We start from the raw sequence: 20,800 nt of genomic DNA on the forward strand, positions 1-20,800 counted from the left end.
CTTGGGAGCTAAGAATCCGGGTGCGTTTTTCTGTTTAAGCTGCTTTTCAAATAATTGATCTTTGCCTCGCATGACATCTCTCCATGGTACAGGTTCACTGGCCGGGTGGTCCAAGTCTGCCGATCCTCGAGAAGCATAGCCCCATGATTCACTGGCCTGCTTTTTGAACAGTTCATCGGTTCGGTGATCCAAGTCCCATGGTTCACTACCTGGCTTTTCGAATAAATCATCTCCGGCTCGAGTGACATACCCCCATGATTCAGGTTCACTGGCTGGGTGCTCCAAGTCTGCTGGTCCTGGAGGAACATAGCCCGATGATTCACTGGCCTGATCTTTGAACAATTCATCAGTTTGGTGATCCGAGTCCCATGGTTCACTAACTGGCTTTTCCACTAAATCATCTCCGTCTCGCGTGACATATCCCCATGGTTCAGGTTCACGGGCTGGCTTCTCAAGTAGTTCACTGGCTTGGTCATCATCATGTTTCCAGTCATCAACTGGTTGAATGCGGTTTTCAGTGGGGAGTGCTGATGGTGATATTCCTTCACTGGGATCTAAAAGGAGTCTACTATGAGCAGAACCAACAGATAAAAATATCAGAAGCAGCATTCCCATGCTAGCAAGATCTCGTGAAGCCATAGCGAGATCTTGCAGTTATTGCCAAACTGAATTGCAATGACATATCTGTGAATCTTTAGGCTTTATATAAAGGGCACAATCAGAGAGTTGTTCAGTGGTTAGAGGGAACTGATTGCGTGACTCGATAAAAGCACGGGCTGAAAACTGCACCAGTAGTCCTGGTATTACGGAGTCATGCAATTTGTGTGGAAAGTTATCTACAAGTACAATGGCTGATATTACTGCCCACAAGATTTGAGATTAATGCCTTCCAATGAAATTATTTCCATTGCAACAGCATCAGGAGTGTGACACTAAGAATCTAAAGAGGGAACCCTCTTGCAAGGAACCAAATTCTTGTGTCTCACAAGACATTAATTTGTTTACTCACGGGTGTTTGCATGAAAAACTACAAGTACCATCCAGCTAGTTAGTCGTTGTGGGAGAGAACATACTGGCTTACACAAGTAAGTGAAGCATGCCTTAGAGAACGCTATCCAGGACAAAAGCAATGACACTTTGTGGTCTGAGACTTCTGTACATCAACCGCATCAGATAATTTTACAAACAAGCCTTCTTCCTAAACACTAAAATAAGAATGACCCTATGTCACTACAATTTGAAGACACAAAACAAAGTAATGAATCCGAACTAGGGCAGCAACAGAACAGAGCTCATCTTTCAGAACAAGAGCTTGAATATTTCTTTCAATGTTAGCTCTATTCTAACATAAGACAATTAAGGACAGGCCAATACACATTTAGAAAGATACTCTCTGCAGTCCCCTAAACACTGAATAATTTTGTTGTATACTAAATGTTTAACACGTTTTGTAAAGCTTACAGAAATTGGTTGAAATTGACCATAAAGCACCAACCTCTACGACCCAGTCACAGTTATGTTATGCGCATGATTCAAGCATGCCAAAGCAACCAAACATCTAAAGTCTAAACCCACTATATTACTCCAAAAGAACAAGTAAATCATTTATTAAAACTAACCAATGGAAACATCCTGAAGTGCTCTTAAGCTTACAATAAAATCACGGAGAATTTGAAAAACTACAATTAGATTTCTTGACCCTTGTCTGCACCTGACCCTGCACCGCCCAAAGCTTCAGCCATCATTTTCGCCCTGTTCTGTGCTTGCCTTTCTACGGCTACCATATAGAGGCCTATACAATTGAATAATCAAGAAACACGGATGACCAGTTCAAAAGGATGGAAGCAAAAACACAATTGATAATTCGCAATAAGCAAATTTTTTTTGAGGTTCCGCACATAGCATGTGGTATATTCTTTATTGTCCAAGTACTCCCTCATGCTCATACCAATTTAATTCAAGTCTGACCTTCAAAACCAGGCTTAACCCATCAACTACAAATTTAAAAGAAGTTCTGGTATACTTCTATCATGCATACACTAACACCTTGTACTGCCAACTTCAAGACTTAAACTCATTTTTTGGCTTAACAATTATCTGTGAAACTATAACATTTAATAAGCAGTAATGCATATGGTACTATTTTGTTTTACTCTTCTGCAACCTCTAGTCCTGAGATCAGCTTACTTACAGCTCATATTCATCTCCAAAGACTACACATATGATCTTGAAAGATGATACATCAGTGCATTTCTAAAACACGTACAACTGTAAGCCATCTAACCTATAACAACTGGTTATCACATTTATATCAAATCTTAGGGATCATACATATAGTATATCATCTACTATACCACCTTAAGTAAATTGTTAGATGCAGTAGATCTTTGTTCAGAACTTCTCAAGCAAACACAATAGGATAACAGGACCAGCATACCGATTGCACTTCCAATTGCACAGACCCAAAGAATCCTTGAAGACCATTTATCACCAACAACCCCTCTATTTCCGAATCCCATGTCTCCCTGCCGAAACTCTGTGTTTTTGAAATTAACCAGCAGAAGTGACCACTGAAAAAACAGAATACAAGGGAAATGGTAAAATTATGCATGAATTAACTTGTTAGCACTCAAAAACTTTAACATTCAAAATCTACAACCCAAAGAGGTGTTATTTGAAATTGCAAGTTATCAGTAACAGCAACATTGATGAAACTAAACACAATCAAAATCAGAGAGAAATAATAGGTTCAAAGACCTCAAGAGTTATCTTTAGCAACACTTAACCCAGAAGTGTAACAATTAAAGACAGATATCTTTGCCAGGTTATATACAAATAGTAACTATTGACTATTGCATGTACTAGTTTATTATGAACTATGTTGACTAAAAACATGTATATTTTCCATCTTCTCCATCTTAGGTTGGTAGAATCACGTATACATTCCACCCTTGAAATTTGCTACGTATACAAAAGAAATTATGAGAAACTGCCACCTTGCAACATCATGTAAACTTGGAACTGCAAAAGGAAATTCGCACAAGGAGATGAATAACATCAGCAGAATCAGCAAGGTGCTAAATATAGCACATACAATATAAACACCAAGCAAAAAAGACCACATGCGGCAAACACCAGATTTGCTGAACACAGACACGGAAAGAATGAAAACCAAAAACTTAAGCAAATCAAGAGGCCTGTCAAGAAAAAAACAAGGCAATTATTCAGCATTTTCAGCCAAACTGCTGCATATGAATGCTCTCAATAAAGATCACAGAAGCCAAAAAGAAACCATTTTCCTTAAATAAAAGTCCACAATAAACAAATTAGTTTAGCATTCCTCAATTGAATCTATAATTGATCTACCAACATCTACAACCCTTGTAATAAAGCTGCTGCCATGGCAGTTAAAATAAAGTAAATTAAATATTCTTGAAAGCTATCATATCCCATTTTTCATCTATAGTAATCAAAATTGAAACTTACTTCAAGAAAGAACCAAAATAAAGTTTTAAAAAATGAGTAAGACGTTGAGTAATTCTGAGTTCTCCGGCTCATCTGCAGTCTATCCTATGCACCAACAAATGAAAAAAAAAAACCAGTTTCACAAAAAACAGAACTCTGCAGATCGTAATGAGACCAAGAGTTATTTTGAATCCCTTAAAAAAGAAGTAATAAAGCAACAAATTGAGGATACCTTAATAAAATGTTGAAATTGAAAAGGCTTGAGATATCTAGATGCTCCAGCTGTCTTTATAACCTGAATATAGTATAGAAATTTAAGTATTGGAGTGAGCAAATCAGATATGTCAAGTAAACCACAGCAAAAAAAAGGGTATAGAATTATAATATCACAACACAAGAACTTCAGAAGAAGCATCCTTCAGCATACTAAGAATCAATAAAACTCTAATCTGCCTACAAAACCTCAAAATCCATCAAAATAGAAACCTAGATAAATGAATACATCGCAACAGTTGACATTTAACAATTGAAGAATGAATCAAAGAAAAAGAAACAGAGGCAATAGTTCATGGAACATCTCCTCTTTCTTTTGCTTTTGCTTTTTTTTTTTTTTTGGTAAATGTAAAACTTCTCAAGGGATATTCATAGTGGTTGTTGTTTATGGAGGGGTTTCAAATGGCAGACCGCTCCTTTCCAAAGGAAAAAGATAAATGGGAGGGAAAGGGAAAGAATTGGGGATAGATCATTAGAGTGGTGCAACGGTGAAAGCATATGACATGTTGCACAAACAATCACTTAAATGCCTACAGATTAAACATTCATCAAACGAAAAATTAGGCTGTCATCATCCCCAATACATTGTAATAATGTCTGTCTACCATTAGCACATAATTTTCATTTAATAGCATAGGCCAAAAAAGCAGGCAAACAATCAAGGCTCACGAAAACTTTTGTACAATGTACAACACATACATGCAGCCAACAATAAGTACTAATGAAAAAACCTACGTAATCCACTCAATTCACAGGAAAACACAAACCAACCATAAAGGATAGCCTCAGTCTTTCAAAAATAACATATCACAATCTCAGCGCAGAGAACACACCATCAATCCACACAATGTTTGTAAAAAACCCAAATAACCAAGGGCTATCGACAAAATTACCATTGAAACTGGGGTCATGATTTCATAATTGACTCGAGAACACAATATACAAACCTATAACGTTCACTGTAAAACATAATAGTGATCTAAGGTCATGGAACATTTGCCTTGCTCAACCACCAAAAGCTCAGACTTTTCATCTAACCACCTAGGCCCATAAGACAGTCAATTTTTGGAAACATGTGAAAAAAAAGCCATCGCAAGTAACTTATTCATTAAGAGTAGGTGTGTCAGGAATAGAAGAGTTGGGGAAAATCAAAACATGAAAAACACAAAAAAGTAGATAATTAAACAGTGGAGACGGATCAAAAAAGGGTTACCTCAAAAATTGATCACTCTATATGAACCCTATGCAATCTTTCAATATTGAATAACCAGTTGGTCCTGAAAAGCAAAATCAAAGAGTAAGTTTAATGCAAAGGCAACTTAGTGGTACAAGAGAACCTAATTTCATAATATTTTTTCTAAAACATTCCATACATGGGAAAGATTAAAACAAATAAGCAAACATAGGCCACCCGGCACTAAATTAGAAAGCTATCTGCCAAAAGAGGCTGGAGGAGACCCCTAATACTGTAATTTCTTCTACACCGGGAAAAACTTTACATCACAAATATATACATATCTTTATAATATATAAGAAGACGTTTGGAGGTTTACTGTTCATTACAATTCATCTGCTCTCTTCAGGGGCATTTTTGTCCTTAAAGCCTTTTGGTTGTTCTTTTTCTTGGAGCTAAGACGTTTGGAGGGTTAGTGTTCATTACAATTCGTTTGCTCTCTTCAGGGCCATTTTTGTCCTCCAAGCCTTTTGGCTGTTCTTTTTCTTGGAGCTATTAGAACTGGTTGTTGCTTATTGCAAGGCTTAGCCGAATGTTAGTGGAACATTGGCTGTTCAGAAAATTCATTATATATATTAACATTGCTCATTCTTATAATTGTATGTTCAGAAAATTAATTACTAACTGTATATCGTTTTGCAACAAGAGTGTATATGAAGATGAGAACTTTGATGAGACTCACAGCCAACTAGCTATATTACTAGCCTCAAAGATTCAAAGATGCCTTTTTGTTGGAAGTTTTTCTTTTAAAGCCTACTTCTACAGACAACTCATCTCCTTGATTAATATTTTAGCATTCATTTTACCAGGTTATGTAAAATGCATTTCAAGAATAGGAAGCATAAGTTTTTTTTGCTTTCGTATGTGTTCATTATTCATAACAAACCTTTTTATTGTTGAATTTTGCCTTCTAAATTTGTTCGGTATTTCTATCTATTGCATCTATAAGAAAATAAATCATGGCTAGATAAATACTGATTTTGAAGTATAAAGTGGCACTGGTATTACATAAGTTAACTATGCATTTCTTTTTAACCATGCCATACACGTCTTACTTTATTTTCTACTATATCCTTTTATCTTAGCTAAAGCTATAGACAAACGTCCTGATCTCAAGACTAAGGCTGCTGAGTCAAATAAAGCACCAAAGATAGATCCAAGATCAAAGGCCATTGTTCAAAGGATGCTTGATAAGTATGTAAACTTCTGAAACACTAGATTATACTATAAATTTGAACTTTCTCTCATTATCTCATTTTTAAAACTCCCTCTAGGTATATAATTAACAAAAGATATCAATAAGCTGTGAGAATAGATATAAAATACCAGAGATTGGATAAGCTTCAGCAAGCCCTTATACGAAGTGACAACATTCAAGTAACCCTATACTATTGTAATCATGTCTGTCACAATCTTGTCAACGCTAGAAAATATCAGCGTGATGTGATTATATCTATCTAATTCATTCTTCTAAACCTTATTCCTAATTCTAAAAAATGTTGGTCCAAGTGTATCAGATGTCAAAATTTCAGAAATTCTAACCTCAACTACTTTAATGCATATGTCACCTGATTATTTAAGCATATGTCAGCTTCTCATGTTTTTGGATAGACCAGAGGACATTGCTGCTGTATTTGAGAAACTCTTAAGAACAAAAAGCAAGAATGATGGTTTATTGGGATTTCAAATATAGCATTTGACCTTGTAGAGAATGAACACCAAGCTTATCTTTTGAAAATGAGGGACTAACTTTCCAGTCCCAAGAAAGATATTCAGATAACAGAGGGTAATCAAAATTCTGAAGGAAACTATTTATGCTACGAAGTTATCAAAAATAAAAGGGATGCTGTCTCGAGAGACTTCCATACAGTTGACATTGCAATTCTTATATAGTTATAATAAGTAAGACATTTTTCCTATTTTCTTTTCTTTTCTTCCCAAGATGCTTTCTCAGTTTACTAGATTTCTTTGAAACATTTGACTAATTGTTAGCTTTTTGCATATTAGATTGCATTTCATAATTCTCAACACAATAAAGCAATCTGTTAAGATGAGAAATAATATTTTAGTTAGCACAAGATAAGATGTGCATAATAGTTTAAAAACATCATTAGTTAGTTCAAAATAAGATCTGAGTAATGCCTGCGTGAATCATTAGACGATCACTCAATGACATTTAGTAAATCAAATTTGATTACAATGAAAAAAACATCAAAGACAAATAGCAAATAGCAAGCATTCTCAATTTCAAATTTTGTATGCTCGGTAACTTTTTCACATGAACAAAGTTCAGTTTTCAGAATTAAATCAGAGGCTGTTTTTCCAAATCCCACATTAACTGCTTTACATTCCACATTTACAAGGGGAAAATTTTTTTATTCAAGGGGAAATTCCAAAACTTACAAGGAGGAAGAGGAATTGAGAGTCAAGTTAGTTTTCAAAACATTTGTAAAATATGGTGCTTTGTTTAAAAGTTAAAGTTTGATTTACTTTTCGAAGCATTTGTAAAATAATTTAGCACAATCATAGGAACAGATATCAAGTTTTTGATGCTCATATATTTCATTGTATGATAAACAACTATGACAATATGGTGCGTTACTGAGAATACTGATTCTATGATGGAGAGGACTCAAAACATCTTGTAGTCATTGAAAAATATTAAGTTGTTTAGTGATGCATTTTGTGTCAGTCGATGTTTCTTAGCATATAAAGTTTTTTTTGCATTCGACAATCTTGCACAAACATACACTTTTTTTTAATAGATCTAGAAGTCATGCAAGTCGACACACCACATCCATCCGTACATATAATTTTAAGTACAAATTATACTATAATATGCACTAAAATATATAATATAATACCTACCATAATATGTATGATTAGGACTATCAATAGGTCTAACTGGCATGACTTTGGCCTATTCAACTTGAGAAAAGTATAATTGAATCAGTACACATGATTAGATTGGAAAGAGTTTGGGTTGAATATAAGACTCGATTTAAACGTGAGTGGAGCCTGGGTGTCATTTGGCTCGATCCAGTTAGAATCTGATCCATTAAAGGTTACATTAAAAGTGTATGTTTTGTATGTAATAATGTGTATATTCTGTTTAATAGTGAGTTTGGGCCAATTGTGAAATAGGCCTGAAATGGGCCAATTAAAACATGCTAATAGCATTATCCATGCCGTCACAACTGTCAACACGTTACTGTGCACCTACTTTCCTCATTGTTTTATATGCTGCATAATGATAATAGTAGTTATCTCTATCTAACATTTTGTATTTGTTTAAACTGTCACAACTAGCTCACCAGAGCTACAAATTGGACTAAGTTTAGCGCAACAGCACTACAAGTTATTGACAGCGGCCATCTACAACAACGAAAATCACTAATGGCTCCTTGTCACAGAGTGAGGCTAGAAGTGGTGGCAGCCCATATTCAGAAACATAAACATTGGTATTTGTCTTATTGCATTATCTAAAGAAGTACTTATTTTTATGTTTCCACTTTTCTACCTTTTTTTAAAAATCATCTCCTACAGGTTATACACCATAGTTCCTACCTTAGTCTTGGTTTAGCAGCATTAGGAACTCCTAATGAAGATATTTTTGATGATATAAACAATGTCGGGTAAAAGCTTAATAAATTAAAAGCTACAATCTATTTCTAGAGTTAAAAACTTAATGAATTCTATAATCTATTTCTAGAATTAGAAGCACGTTATGGATAAATATATGCATTGGCATTGGCTTACAGTAAAACTGCAAACAACAAGACCATTTGACACCTGCTACATTTTGCTGCATCAGAATTAAGCAACGATGTTAGGCAAACAGCAGTTTGGCACTTAGCTAGTTTCTCTTATGTTCAGGCTTGGCACTTGCTTATGGTTTATGTTCTGGACTATAAGAATTTGACACCAAACCTTTACTTCTCCAAACAAGTTTTCATATTATGTCTTTGCTCTTAACTTTTTCTAGCCTTCTACAAGAATCAATGATAATGCACAGATTCAATAATTCATCTAATTGAGTTGCTAACCTTAAAATACACATGTTATTGCTGAAGCCTTTAACATCAGATGTAATTGATTTTATTCATGAAGAAGCTTTTATAACAATGGCCTGAGTGATTCCCCTGTTAATGCATTCAGGTAATTGGAAAAAATTATTCTTTGAAAGTGCTATGAACAAGATGCATAAATTGCTTTGAAAGACAAAACATAACAAAGTAACTGCAGTTGTTGGTCTTACTATTTTTAGCCAATCTTGGTACTAGAATCTGCTCATACACTTCCTTAGCTTATGCTCTAGCACTTCAGCTATCATGAGAAACAAAAAGACAAAGTAGAGTTAGCATCTCCAACTAGAAGAATGTATTCCATCATTTTTTATCTACTTCTGTAATCAAGATTGAAAAACACACCATTTTCATTTGACATTCAGTCACAATAGATCTATCATACGTTGAAAGTTTTTCAATTATTACAGGCATTACTCACAGATTATTATGTGATTGGCAGATCCACGGTAGTGCCTAATTTTTATTTTAAACGTTTTTATCATGACACAAACGTTATAAAGCTCACCATTAGTTTGCAAGTAATGTATCTTTCCTGTAATTAACTATTACCTTTGCTCTTCAGCTCCACTCACCCCAAAAAAAAAAGCTATTATCTTTGATTCAAGCTTCCCAGTTGAGAGTTGTAACCCACTGTTGTTAATTATTACCCCATGTTGTCTGTGGATGGTGTATTGTAATCCTTTTACTTCATCAAAAAAATAATAATAATAATCCAGCCATAATTGGCAGCTGTTGTTATTCATCTATTTCCAATCAGATTTCAATTTTCCCTATTTTCAAACCCTATTCCTTAGAAATCATCGATAAGATAACAAAATTGACCCCTCGGCCAAAGTATCGACCAAGAAATGAAAGGGATGAATTTCCCACCCCTCGGCTACCCGCCGCACAAAAAACACAGAATTTGAACAGAAAAAATTAATGAAATTAAATCAGAGTGAAAATATTACCACTGCCAAGATGCAATAAGCTGAGAGGGCGACAAGAATTCTGGAAACACGAAGCGAAGGGTACAGCGAAGCGAGAAGGAGGCCCTGCAGCAGCCGCAGACCTAAATCAGGATAGCGAAGGTTTAATCGACGACGCCATGGATAATATCCTCACCATTGTCACTCTATTCCTCTGTTCCCCGCTCACTCTCTCGTACATATGACCGAATTTCTACAGAATTTAATTTGTACAAAAAAGAAAGATAAAAGACAAATGGATATATGCAGAGCAAAGAAGCTCTGAACTCTGAAGTGAAGCGCAGTGAAACCAAGGAATTAGATAAGCAAAGGAAATTTGTCAAATTGATCCCTAATATTTTCACAAAAAACTTTTTTAGTGTCTAACATTTAAAATCAGTCAGAATAGTTCCTAACATATAAATTATGAGTTAGTTTGATCCTAATATTCGTATTTGCTCATTTCTCCGACTAAAAATAACACACCTCTCTCACGTGGGTATAGTTTCAAGAGCCAAATCGAAAAACATTCTTTAATCTATGATTTTAGACTCTGAAAAAAAGAAAATATTCTCTTCAAATTTCAAGCTCTCCAATGGCTACTTTTCCATAACTCCACCCACTCCTTCTAGAGTCAATCTTGGGTCATTTTTCCTGCACCTACTCCATCAGATGCATTCCACCATCACCACTAACCCAAAGACTGATGATCCACTGGAAATAGTAAGGGCTATGGTTTTGTTACTTTCAAGAATGTTGAATCTTTCTTGCTTACCCTAGAAGACCCCAGCAATAAAATTGATGAATTTGTCAGCAATAAAATTGGTGGAGAATGTACCAACCAACTAAGATGAGTTTTGAGACTTTGTTGAGTTATTTTAAGAAGTATGGTGAAATTGAAGAAGGGCCTTGTGGGTTTGATATGGGAATAGGGAAATCAAGAGGGTTTGCTTATCTTTTGTATAAGAATGAGGAAAGTGCAAAAGCTGTTTAGGCTGAGAAGGTGAAATTTGTTGATGGTTTCCGACTGGTTTGCAAAATGGTGTGGAGAAAAAGGGAGAAAAGTAATATGAACCCAAAAGGTTTGGTAGAGTCATTGCCTTCGCCTCTGAGAACATTTGTTTTGCCTGTAAAACCATAGATTAACGAATGTTTGCTGATTTTGTCCTTGAAATTATACCTACGTGAGAGAGATGTGCTATTTCTAGTCGGAGAAATGAGCAAATATGAGCATTAGGACCGAACTAGCTCATAATTTATATGTTATGGACTATTTAGGCTGATTTTAAATGTTAGGCACTAAAAAAGTTTTTTGTGAAAATATTAGGGACCAATTTGGAAAATTTCCCATGCGCAAATTATTTGTGGACTGAGGACCCAAGACCCAAAACCCAAGACAGAAAAGCCTGTGCTCAATTCGCAGCTGATTGGTTAAATCTTAAATTAGTTTCGCAGTCAAAGCAATTGTTCATCTACAATCATTGTACCGTGCTTATTCTGCTTATACATTATGTATTAAATATCTTTGCTTCATTTTCTCTTCCAACTTTCTTCCTTCACTCATTCCTGCATAATTGCTTGTGACTATTTCAACTCCATACGTTCTGAATTTACAATCTACCTTTTCACTGAACCATGAACAGATAAATAAAATGCCACTCACTTATCTGTCCACTTTCAATCTGCTACTATTAAACAAAAGAAATAAAAGCATAACTAATTACAACTTAGTGATTCAAAATTACATCTTCACAATAGTTCCTAACGCTAATATCATTTTATATACTTGCTAAACCTCTCCGCTCCTATTTGTCTTGTATCAACAGTATTCAAAGCTTCAAAAGCTTCAAAACTCTTATGCACTGCTTACTTCAAAAACTTGACTGCAACAAGCATTTTACAAGATATTAACCACTCTGGAAGATCATAGTACATAATCATACTGATCTACTACAGTAGACTGCAATAGCCTCACATGTAATGCTTCTGTATATTTCAACTCCAACTTTTGAACTAAAAGACATACAAAAAAAAAAAGACAAACCAATACTATGCACCCGTGAATCACATCTAATCAATTTTCACAGCAAACTACTTTCAAACAAAGCTCTTGCACATACAAATTTCGATCTATAAATACATACATAACATTATTCCCACCATATCAAACAACACAAGGCAACAACAATTGCTATTCTATAAACACTTTCTTATCCCAAACCATGAACAATCCAGACCCTCACCATTCAGCCTCTAGCCCAAACAATACAATTTCCCAGCAACTACTTGCAGATATAGAACTTAGCAACATCCAAACAAATCCAAGTGTCCTTGAATTTGTCAAGCATCTTATTTCTAAACAAAATAAACAAACACTTGAACTTTTCCGCCTGAAAAATGAAATACTAAACTTATTTGGAACATTTTACAACACACCTGCATGGACACCAACGTTTGAAGCTGCTTTACAAACATATCAACCATTACAAATGCTCTAGGAACTTGCACAGCAAGCTAAACAGAATGTTCAGAACCAACATGAAGAAGTAAGAACCGAAAATTAGTAGTTTAGAAATCCAGTTCAAGTTCTTTTGCTTTTGTACTTCTCAAAAACTTCCATGTTTATCTAGCTCATTTTATTATCGTTATTTTATTTTCTTACTTCTGCAAAACAATTTTTCCCTGCCTCTAGCTATTTCTAATCATCATAAATCTCATTCTCACATATAACTTTTATCGCAACACACATTCATTAGAAAACTCATAAAAACACTACAAAGATATCCAGAATTCACAATACAATACTTATAAATAAGATACACAAAAGTCCAATTTATCACAAAACAACATAAGCTCCTGCTATTCTTCAGTTTGAAAGATTTCTAGCAAACAGCATCTCAAAACTCCCTCTCAAACTGACGACGATAACCTAAACAATCAAAATTGTCAACTATAAGTAATTATAATCAACAAAACAATTTCAGCAATAACCAATCTATTTTAATGCTTTCTTGAAATATACGCTACCTTTCAATCACTCTGATTACCAAAACTATCAGTAGACGGTGGACTAAGAAAAAAATACTTCTCTTCCAATACTTCAAACCTCATTTTTCTAGCAACCAGTTGAAGAATCGGATAATTTCTTCCAGTTCTCAAAGCAGCTTCCAGAACTGAACTCCAGTCATCATGCCTATAAAACTCCTTGAACAAGTCACATAATTCATTTTTGAACAAAACATTTGAAACTTGAGTTCAAGCACCAGGTTCAGCAGGTCGATTACGGCATCCATGTTCCATGGGATAAGCTACTCCACGCACAGCTGCTAAGTCAATTATCTCCTCGTCTATCTCTGGATAATATGGCTGAACAATTGGAAACGTAGAATTTGCACGTGTCATCTGAAAAAACTTTGCACAAAACAACAGTCAAATGTAGATATCACTCTATGTCTCGCTCTCTATATTCCCTTATTCTTATCCTCATACATATGCTTACACACATCATATAAAACGTTCTACACAATCCTAACACCTAAAAGATAAAATATATCAAAAATTATACAACCTATCCCTCTGAACCACACAAAAAGAAGAGAAAAAACAGTCAAAACATGTGAAAGTCCTAGGAATATGTGAAAACTGATAACTACTAGAGTACAGACTATAGATTCAACATATGAAAAACCCCTTCAAACACAACTAAATTCCTTACACAACAAATATTCTCACTAATCAACTACAACTAAACTTCTTCCATCAGATAATATATCTACAAACCAAGAAATATCAACAAAGCATATGCACGCATGATTACTTCCAATTGGACTGAACTCCAATTTTATAGCTGCCACCACAACTAAATCACTTCAACTACATCATCTCTATTGTATTCTTATCGCTTTTATCTTTAACTGCATCAAAAGATGTATTCTTATCGCTTTTAACTACATCAAAGAAGTCTATCTCCCTCTCCTTTTCTCTCATCACCTGGAACACAGCATTCTACAATCAGGTATGTAAACTACAACTAAACCATTGAGTTTATACATATACTACTCAATCTTACATTACTAAACAATCTAAACTTCATACTCATAAACACCAACTTGTTTAATGACATGCGATGTTCATTGCTATCAGCCAGCTCATTTTGTCTTGTTTAATTACATTTCCTCCCTCAAAATACTCATTCAATGCACTAAATATTTTGAAAAATTTACCCTTCTCTTGTCCCTATTTTACTATTGCATGTATTCATCATCCGCATATATTTTTGTATCTCTTACAATTACATATCTTGATATTTCTTCATACTATTATTTCTCTTCTTCACTTTCCAAGCAATGCAGGAAAAGAATGGACCGCAGCTTCTTAACTTTTAGCAATCTTAAGCCAGAAACAAAAAACTGGATTGCAATCATCCAAGTGGCTGAAAAGCTAAAGAGACAAGCTTCTAAAGCAGGGAACCCATATCAAAAGATGATACTCCATGACACTATACTATTCTATTAATTACATACATAAACACTATGACATCAATATTTTGAAACAGGGAAACAGCTTAAACGCCCTCATCTATGGTTCAGACATCAACTTTTTCAAAAAATTCTTCATCCCAGGAAAAAGATACATCATCTCAAATACTAGAATTCAATATATTGATAAGCGATACTGCACCAAGGAAAACGAATGCACATGGATAATAGACAATTCATCAGTCGTCCAGGCAGTAGATGAACCAGAACCACCAACTTTCCCACCTATCTTCACATTTACCCCTTTCAACAAGCTCCACCGCCATATTGATGATAACACTGAGATAAGTAAGCATCGAAACATTACAACCACTTTTTGCTCAATTAGTATTCTTAGTATTAACGCTCACAGTAAAATTTTGAAATAAGATGTGATAGGAATCGTCATCCATGTTGAACCAAGAAACAACAAAACACCAGTTCCAACTAGAGAAATTGTACTGATTGATCACAAGTAAGACTTAACTATATACTCATTCTGTATTAATAATAACAACTATACAATTACGCATACACTACCTAACAAAACTACATACAGCTCTATGCCTATAGCGCTGACTCTATGGGGTGATTACGAAGCAGAAGAAGGACAAATATTGACTGACAAAATTCACACTCAACCAATACTTGCAGCCATCAAAATAAAAGTCACTTCTTACCACGGTAATATTCTCAATCCTTGCTATACTATGCTCCATATACAACAAATTACTATACTTACAATAGTTATACTAACAAATCAAATAAACAACTATGAACATGTCCACCAAGTTTGCAACAACATTTCTCATCAATCCACCTCTTGAAGAATGTGTGTTGCTAAACCAATGGTAACTAATTACCTTTTTGTGATTATTATTCTTTCTCTTCCATTACTCACATACAAAATCAACAGGGCAGCAAAAAATCAAGCTATCATTGCAAACCTCAAAGCACAAAGAGCCTTTCTCAATAGAGCTAAGCTGATTCCAATTCCTGATGCTGAAGATGTAACAACAATCAAAAACTTTCTGAGCTTTTCGTAACAAAAAGCATACTGGGTACAAGGAAGAACCACACTACTAGACAAAAGCCAAAAGCTGTGGTACTATGCTTGTCCCCAGTGCCACAAATCCCTTAGATTGCAACCCAACTGGCCAATTATTTGTACCGCGCATCAACGTTGTCACAAGGTTCAATATCTCTAATTCCAACACTAATTACTAAATAACAACTCACCCATTACTCAATAACAGGTGCAAGCTCACAATACAGCTTACAAACAACTCAGGGACTCTCACGTTTGACCTTTATGCACAAGATGCAGAACAACTGCTCTCCTTCAACATAACAGATCTCCAGAAAGAAAAGAATCAGGTATACACAATCCAATCCTTCCTCTACAACCATTAAAACAACCTCTATTCTGAATGCCTGCTTAACTAAACAGAATAGTATGCTCTACGACATCATTGAAGAATCAATCAACAAAACTACCATTGCTTGTTTCCTGAAGAAAACAACAACAAACTACACCACATTCAACACTGATAGATGCACTCCCACAAGATTGACCCCAAACACACTGCAATGCCACCAACCAATGGTTCCACATGAAAGTACAAAGGCACATGAAGAAATTGCTCAAACTTCTACTAAATTGCTCATAGTTGACCTTTCACCTGCAATTGCTCAAGCTTCTACTGAAGTTCCAGCAAAAGCTACATCAGACGCACTTCACAGAAGCCTCCTTGACTTCCTCAAAATTGGAGAAAGTCCCACCAAGAAACAACGTGTTACATCATCCAAAAAACAAGACTAATGCTGCAGAATATAATGCCTTGCTCTTCCTTTTCTATTTTGTGCCATATCTTTGAATCAGCTACTGCTTTTCTCTTTTGTATCTGTATATAACTGCCCTTTCCTACTAGTACTGCAGTCCATTTTTTGTATGACTACATAGCCACTCTTATCAACTAATGTATATTGTCTAATGTATATTACTTTACGTCCTAACCAAGCATCTTTTCTATCAACACTTAGCTCCTCTTATCAACTAATATATATTGCTTTTGCATGACAGAGAAGCTTACTAACAGGTCTAAAACTCCCACGCCTTGCGTGGGAAGCAACCCCTAGTTATATGATAAAATTTGACTGGTAAACCCTCCAAAAAATTCAAAAGGCTAAAGAAATCTTGATGATGAGAAAGAAAAAGAGTCTTACAAGCAAAAAAATCCAGACCATTATTGTTCTTGTTGTTGTTCTCGGTCAGAATATAAAAAAAAAACCAAAGAAAAGAAAAGAAGAAGAAGATGAGATAAATAAGAGGATGATTGAAGGGAAGATAAGGTGAAGAGTGAGACAATAATGAAGAAAGGAGAGGAAAAATGGGCATTTCTGACTCTTTGGTCTCCACCCCATCTGGTAATCACGATAAGGTTAAGGAAAAGAACAATAAAAGGGCACAAACATGGTCAAAATTACAAGAAAGCCCAACCAAACATTAATAAACGGACACACAAATTTCCAAATTTACGGGCAAAACCGGACTACCAAGGGCATTATAGAGAAAGAAAATGCAAAGTCAATATCAGAAAATTTAGGAGCCACAAATTTGACCTTTATGCGACACTGGAAAGACCAAAATACCTGATAAAGTCATCAAAATTACCATCGAAACCGACCCAAATGAGAACTGTAGCAAAGCCACTTTCCCCCTTTTATATATTGCTAGTGTTTAGGGCCACGCCTAGCATGGCCCTGCTCAGATATGGTAAAATTTTGATTTTGTTGTCTTAGTTGGAAGAATTTGTGGTTACATATCTCGTAATACTTTTTCCTTAATAAGCAATTTTCTCAGTTTTATGTTTTTATCAACAGCCACAATGTACAACTAATTGTCAATATTATAGCACCACTTAATAGAAATTTAAGAAGTCAATTTAATTTTTGAAAATAAGTACAAGCAATTAAGTTAAACCTGTTCAGAGTCAAGGCTTGTCCCTTCTTTCCATGGTCTTTCTTCCAATGCTTCAAATTTCTACAAACTTTAGGTAAATCAGATGAAAGAGAAAAAAACTACTTACATATTAAGTAGTTAATAGAAATACGCTCGCCCCTCTCTCACGCATGCCATTCAATTCCTCACTCCTCTAGCCAGCCACCTTCTCTCCTCTATGACACCATCTCACTGCTGCTATCCATATAGAGTTCCAGTAGCTTACACCATTCTGATGATTTTTCCTACCTTGAAATTTATGCATGTGTGGGCAGCCAAAAAGGCACCTTTAATTTCAGGGTATTAGGAATTTTATAAGCGTGTTTCGAGTATTAGAAGAAGTGGGATTGTTTAATCTTCATAGTTTGAGGCATCTTAAATTGATGATGGTTTCTAAAATGAATGGGCGAGAAATCCAAGAAAATTTGGTACTTGGACTACTACAATGTAATGGTAGTTTAACAATCTCTAGGGAATTAAGCCAAACATAGAGTAGGCAACAAACGCAAAGAACACATGCACAAATATGGAAACAACCACGGACATAGAACATGTACCAGGCAGAGTCTAACGACAAAGACTATCAGGAAGCATCCAAAATAAGAAAAGGAAGGGAAGAAAAATCATAGAGCATAACTGTACAACTTAATTTTGAAGTTAAAAATGCACAAAATATCAGTTTGTATTTTAAAAGCCAGTTGCAAAGGTCAGGAGTAGTTAATATCTCTTCATTCTTTTGAAAAGAATGCACTAAGAACAATAGAAAAAAGGAATGACCCAATACATGGATTGAAGTTAGAGATTCAAAGTAAAACCAGAGCATGTTCTGAAAAGTATTTGACCATGACATTCATAGATGGAGAAAGTAAGGCGCTGCTACTGTTGCGTCTTTTAGCGTTTCAGAGGTAAAAATTTTGGAATTTTGGCCAAAGAGGACAAAGAGGGGATGTAAACTTCGATTAATCAAAAGTTCAGGAGTCCAGCAGAGGGGTGTCCAATCTTTGAATGGTCAACTTCATTCTCTGTCTTCGAGATTTCTAAGAGAGTCCCAATTGGCCAATAAATGGAAAAGCAAAAATACTTGAATAAACCATTTCAAAGTAGCTCCAATAGAATAAAAGCTCAGAAATTAGCATAGAGAAATCCATAGAATTTTTTGATAATCATAAATAGGAAAAGAAATCAATTTCAACATTTTCAGAATAGTATATGACCATAAAATAAACTATGGTACCAAAACCCATATGATTAACTTGATTGTAAGATTAAAATTTCATATTAATATTTGTTACCTGGGTACCCATAAATAGGCAGCCGTCCGTCATTGGTGTAGGTTCTTCTTTGGAGAGAGTGGAGAGCGGAGAGGAAAGACCACCTCAGATAACAAAGGGAAAAATAATTATCTTTTGATTGTATCTCGTGGGGTTAATTTAAGTGTTGTTTATGAATTTCTTGTCAAAAAAAAGAGAACAAAGGGAAAAGAGAGACAACCTGGCTTGAGAGAGCAAGGAATGAGTCTAAGAGTTCAAATATAATATTATTATTACTCCTAACGAAACCAATATTAACAACGAAACCGGACCAAACATTCATCCCTGCCATAGCCAATATTTACAAGTAAACCGGACAAAAGTCACTGTTCATCAAACCCATTGACGCTTTATATGTATATGATAGATAGATGTTTTTGGCCCCTTTCGTTGGGTAAGATGATGAAGCGGAAAGCAAAGTCAGTAAAGAGCAGAGAGCAAAGAAGAGGAAAGAAAGCCATGGACCTACTTGCATTTAACACTCAAATCCATTTTCATTTTCCAATTTCTAAGGTAAAATCTCTGATTTCTTTTTCCCTATTACCCCCTTTTCTTGTTCCTGAACTTGTATATATCTGAGCGGAGTTGGGAAAATGGTGGTGTTTAACTTCTTTCAAGCTGAATTTTGCAGTTTTTTAGTTTTTCTAGTTGATCACTCTTTTTATTTTTCAATGAATTTTTTGATGATTTGTGTAGATTATTCTACCTTGGAGGCAGGGGCAATGTAGTGTGAATGACTTGGTTCTTCCATGTCAATTTTCTAAAGAAGAATGCTTCTCTTCTAACATGAGGTGGAAAGGGCAACCTGTTCATGAAAGGTATCAATTGCACTTAATTATGAGATTCGTATTTGAAGATTTACCATGGCTATTGCTGTTTTAGAGCAGCAGATCGTTGAGTGCAATTTAGTGGGATTTTGTTCAAATATTATTAGTACATGATTACATTGTTTTGCATATTACATTGTTTTATGAAGCTGTCAAATTTAATTGAAGCTCTGGCAGTTGGGGTTGGTGGGATTCATGTGATAGTGTGATGGCATGTTGGAATAATAGGATGTGCATAAACCTGAGGCATTTTTGTATTTCTGGAGTTCGAGTATTACATTATTATTAATTTCCAAGCTGAATTTAGTTTCTTTCTGGACTTATATTTTCTTGTTGCATGCCTGAGCTTGCCAACTTCTTTTGGTGATTTAAGATTCTTTTTTCCTAATCAACATCCATAACTTCAGTAGCCTAAGAATTTAGATGATGCAGATAGTAATTGCAATGCTAGGTCTAAATATTTATTGTTCCAGGACAAAAATTAAACAACTTCATGCTCTTAGAGTTACATCTTCAGGTGCAAAATCTAGCTCTTTTTTTTTCTTATAATTTCAGCTTGAAAATTCAAAGGTTGCATTCTTGGACATATGCTTCCGATTCTTTTCTCCCTGTAGGTTTGGAAGATTCTCAAGCTTCTTCTTCCCAATTTGAGGAATTTTCTGTAACACCGTGTAAAACTAACAAAGTTAATGAATTGAAGGTAAGACAGTGATTTCAAAGTATGCATGTTACACTATGGTTTAGTATAGATGTTGTTGCACCAAAAGAATGGTCTTGTATGCGAACTGTTTGCAGAGGATAAATATGGAATTCAATGGAATTACAACAACTTTGAAGTTCAAAATTGCCTAGAAGTATAGACTTTGAAAAATCTGTTGCATGCAGAGATGTGTTTTCTTTTTGTAGGAGGAATTGATACTGTAAAAATTTGTATACCCTTTTTCCAAAACAATGACCTTAATTTTGAGGAGAGTTATCAACTTATCAAGACATTGGTTGCAGATAAGCATGGTTGTAGAAGGCAAAAGAACTCAAGCAATTTTTGATGATGTGTTTTCTTCGATGGTTGCTGACGCTTAGCCAATTCCAGGGTTTCGAAAAGTCAAAGGAGGTGGGCTATTCCTGAAGTTATCTCAGC

General features: G+C 35.1%; 1 protein-coding gene and 1 long non-coding RNA gene across 2 annotated transcripts; one reads left to right on the top strand and one right to left on the bottom strand.

The window, feature by feature from the left end:
• Positions 1-1,404: 1,404 nt before the first annotated feature.
• On the bottom strand, positions 1,405-11,009 carry LOC113691388 (uncharacterized). The gene is made up of 6 exons (XM_027209507.2): positions 10,011-11,009; positions 9,231-9,298; positions 4,952-5,015; positions 3,698-3,760; positions 2,438-2,570; positions 1,405-1,792 (listed from the first exon to the last, which is right to left on the bottom strand). Exons 5-6 carry the CDS (start codon positions 2,517-2,519, stop codon positions 1,686-1,688), a joined length of 189 nt encoding a protein of 62 aa, XP_027065308.1. The 5' UTR covers positions 2,520-2,570; positions 3,698-3,760; positions 4,952-5,015; positions 9,231-9,298; positions 10,011-11,009; the 3' UTR covers positions 1,405-1,685.
• An 8,220-nt stretch (positions 11,010-19,229) lies between these two features.
• On the top strand, positions 19,230-20,181 carry LOC140009711 (uncharacterized). The gene is made up of 3 exons (XR_011817250.1): positions 19,230-19,348; positions 19,532-19,653; positions 20,136-20,181. It is a non-coding gene; the product is annotated as an uncharacterized lncRNA (long non-coding RNA).
• Positions 20,182-20,800: the final 619 nt, after the last annotated feature.

This window comes from Coffea arabica, chromosome 6e (assembly GCF_036785885.1).
Source record: "Coffea arabica cultivar ET-39 chromosome 6e, Coffea Arabica ET-39 HiFi, whole genome shotgun sequence".
NCBI lineage: Eukaryota > Viridiplantae > Streptophyta > Magnoliopsida > Gentianales > Rubiaceae > Coffea > Coffea arabica.

Bases quoted from the DNA above. Each gene is read 5' to 3' on its own strand.
- LOC113691388 (XM_027209507.2), bottom strand. From the start codon at position 2,519: ATGGGATTCGGAAATAGAGGGGTTGTTGGTGATAAATGGTCTTCAAGG. The intron at 1,793-2,437 runs GTATGCTGGTCC...TCAATTGTATAG, and splicing joins TGCAATTGGAAGTGCAATCG to GCCTCTATATGGTAGCCGTA.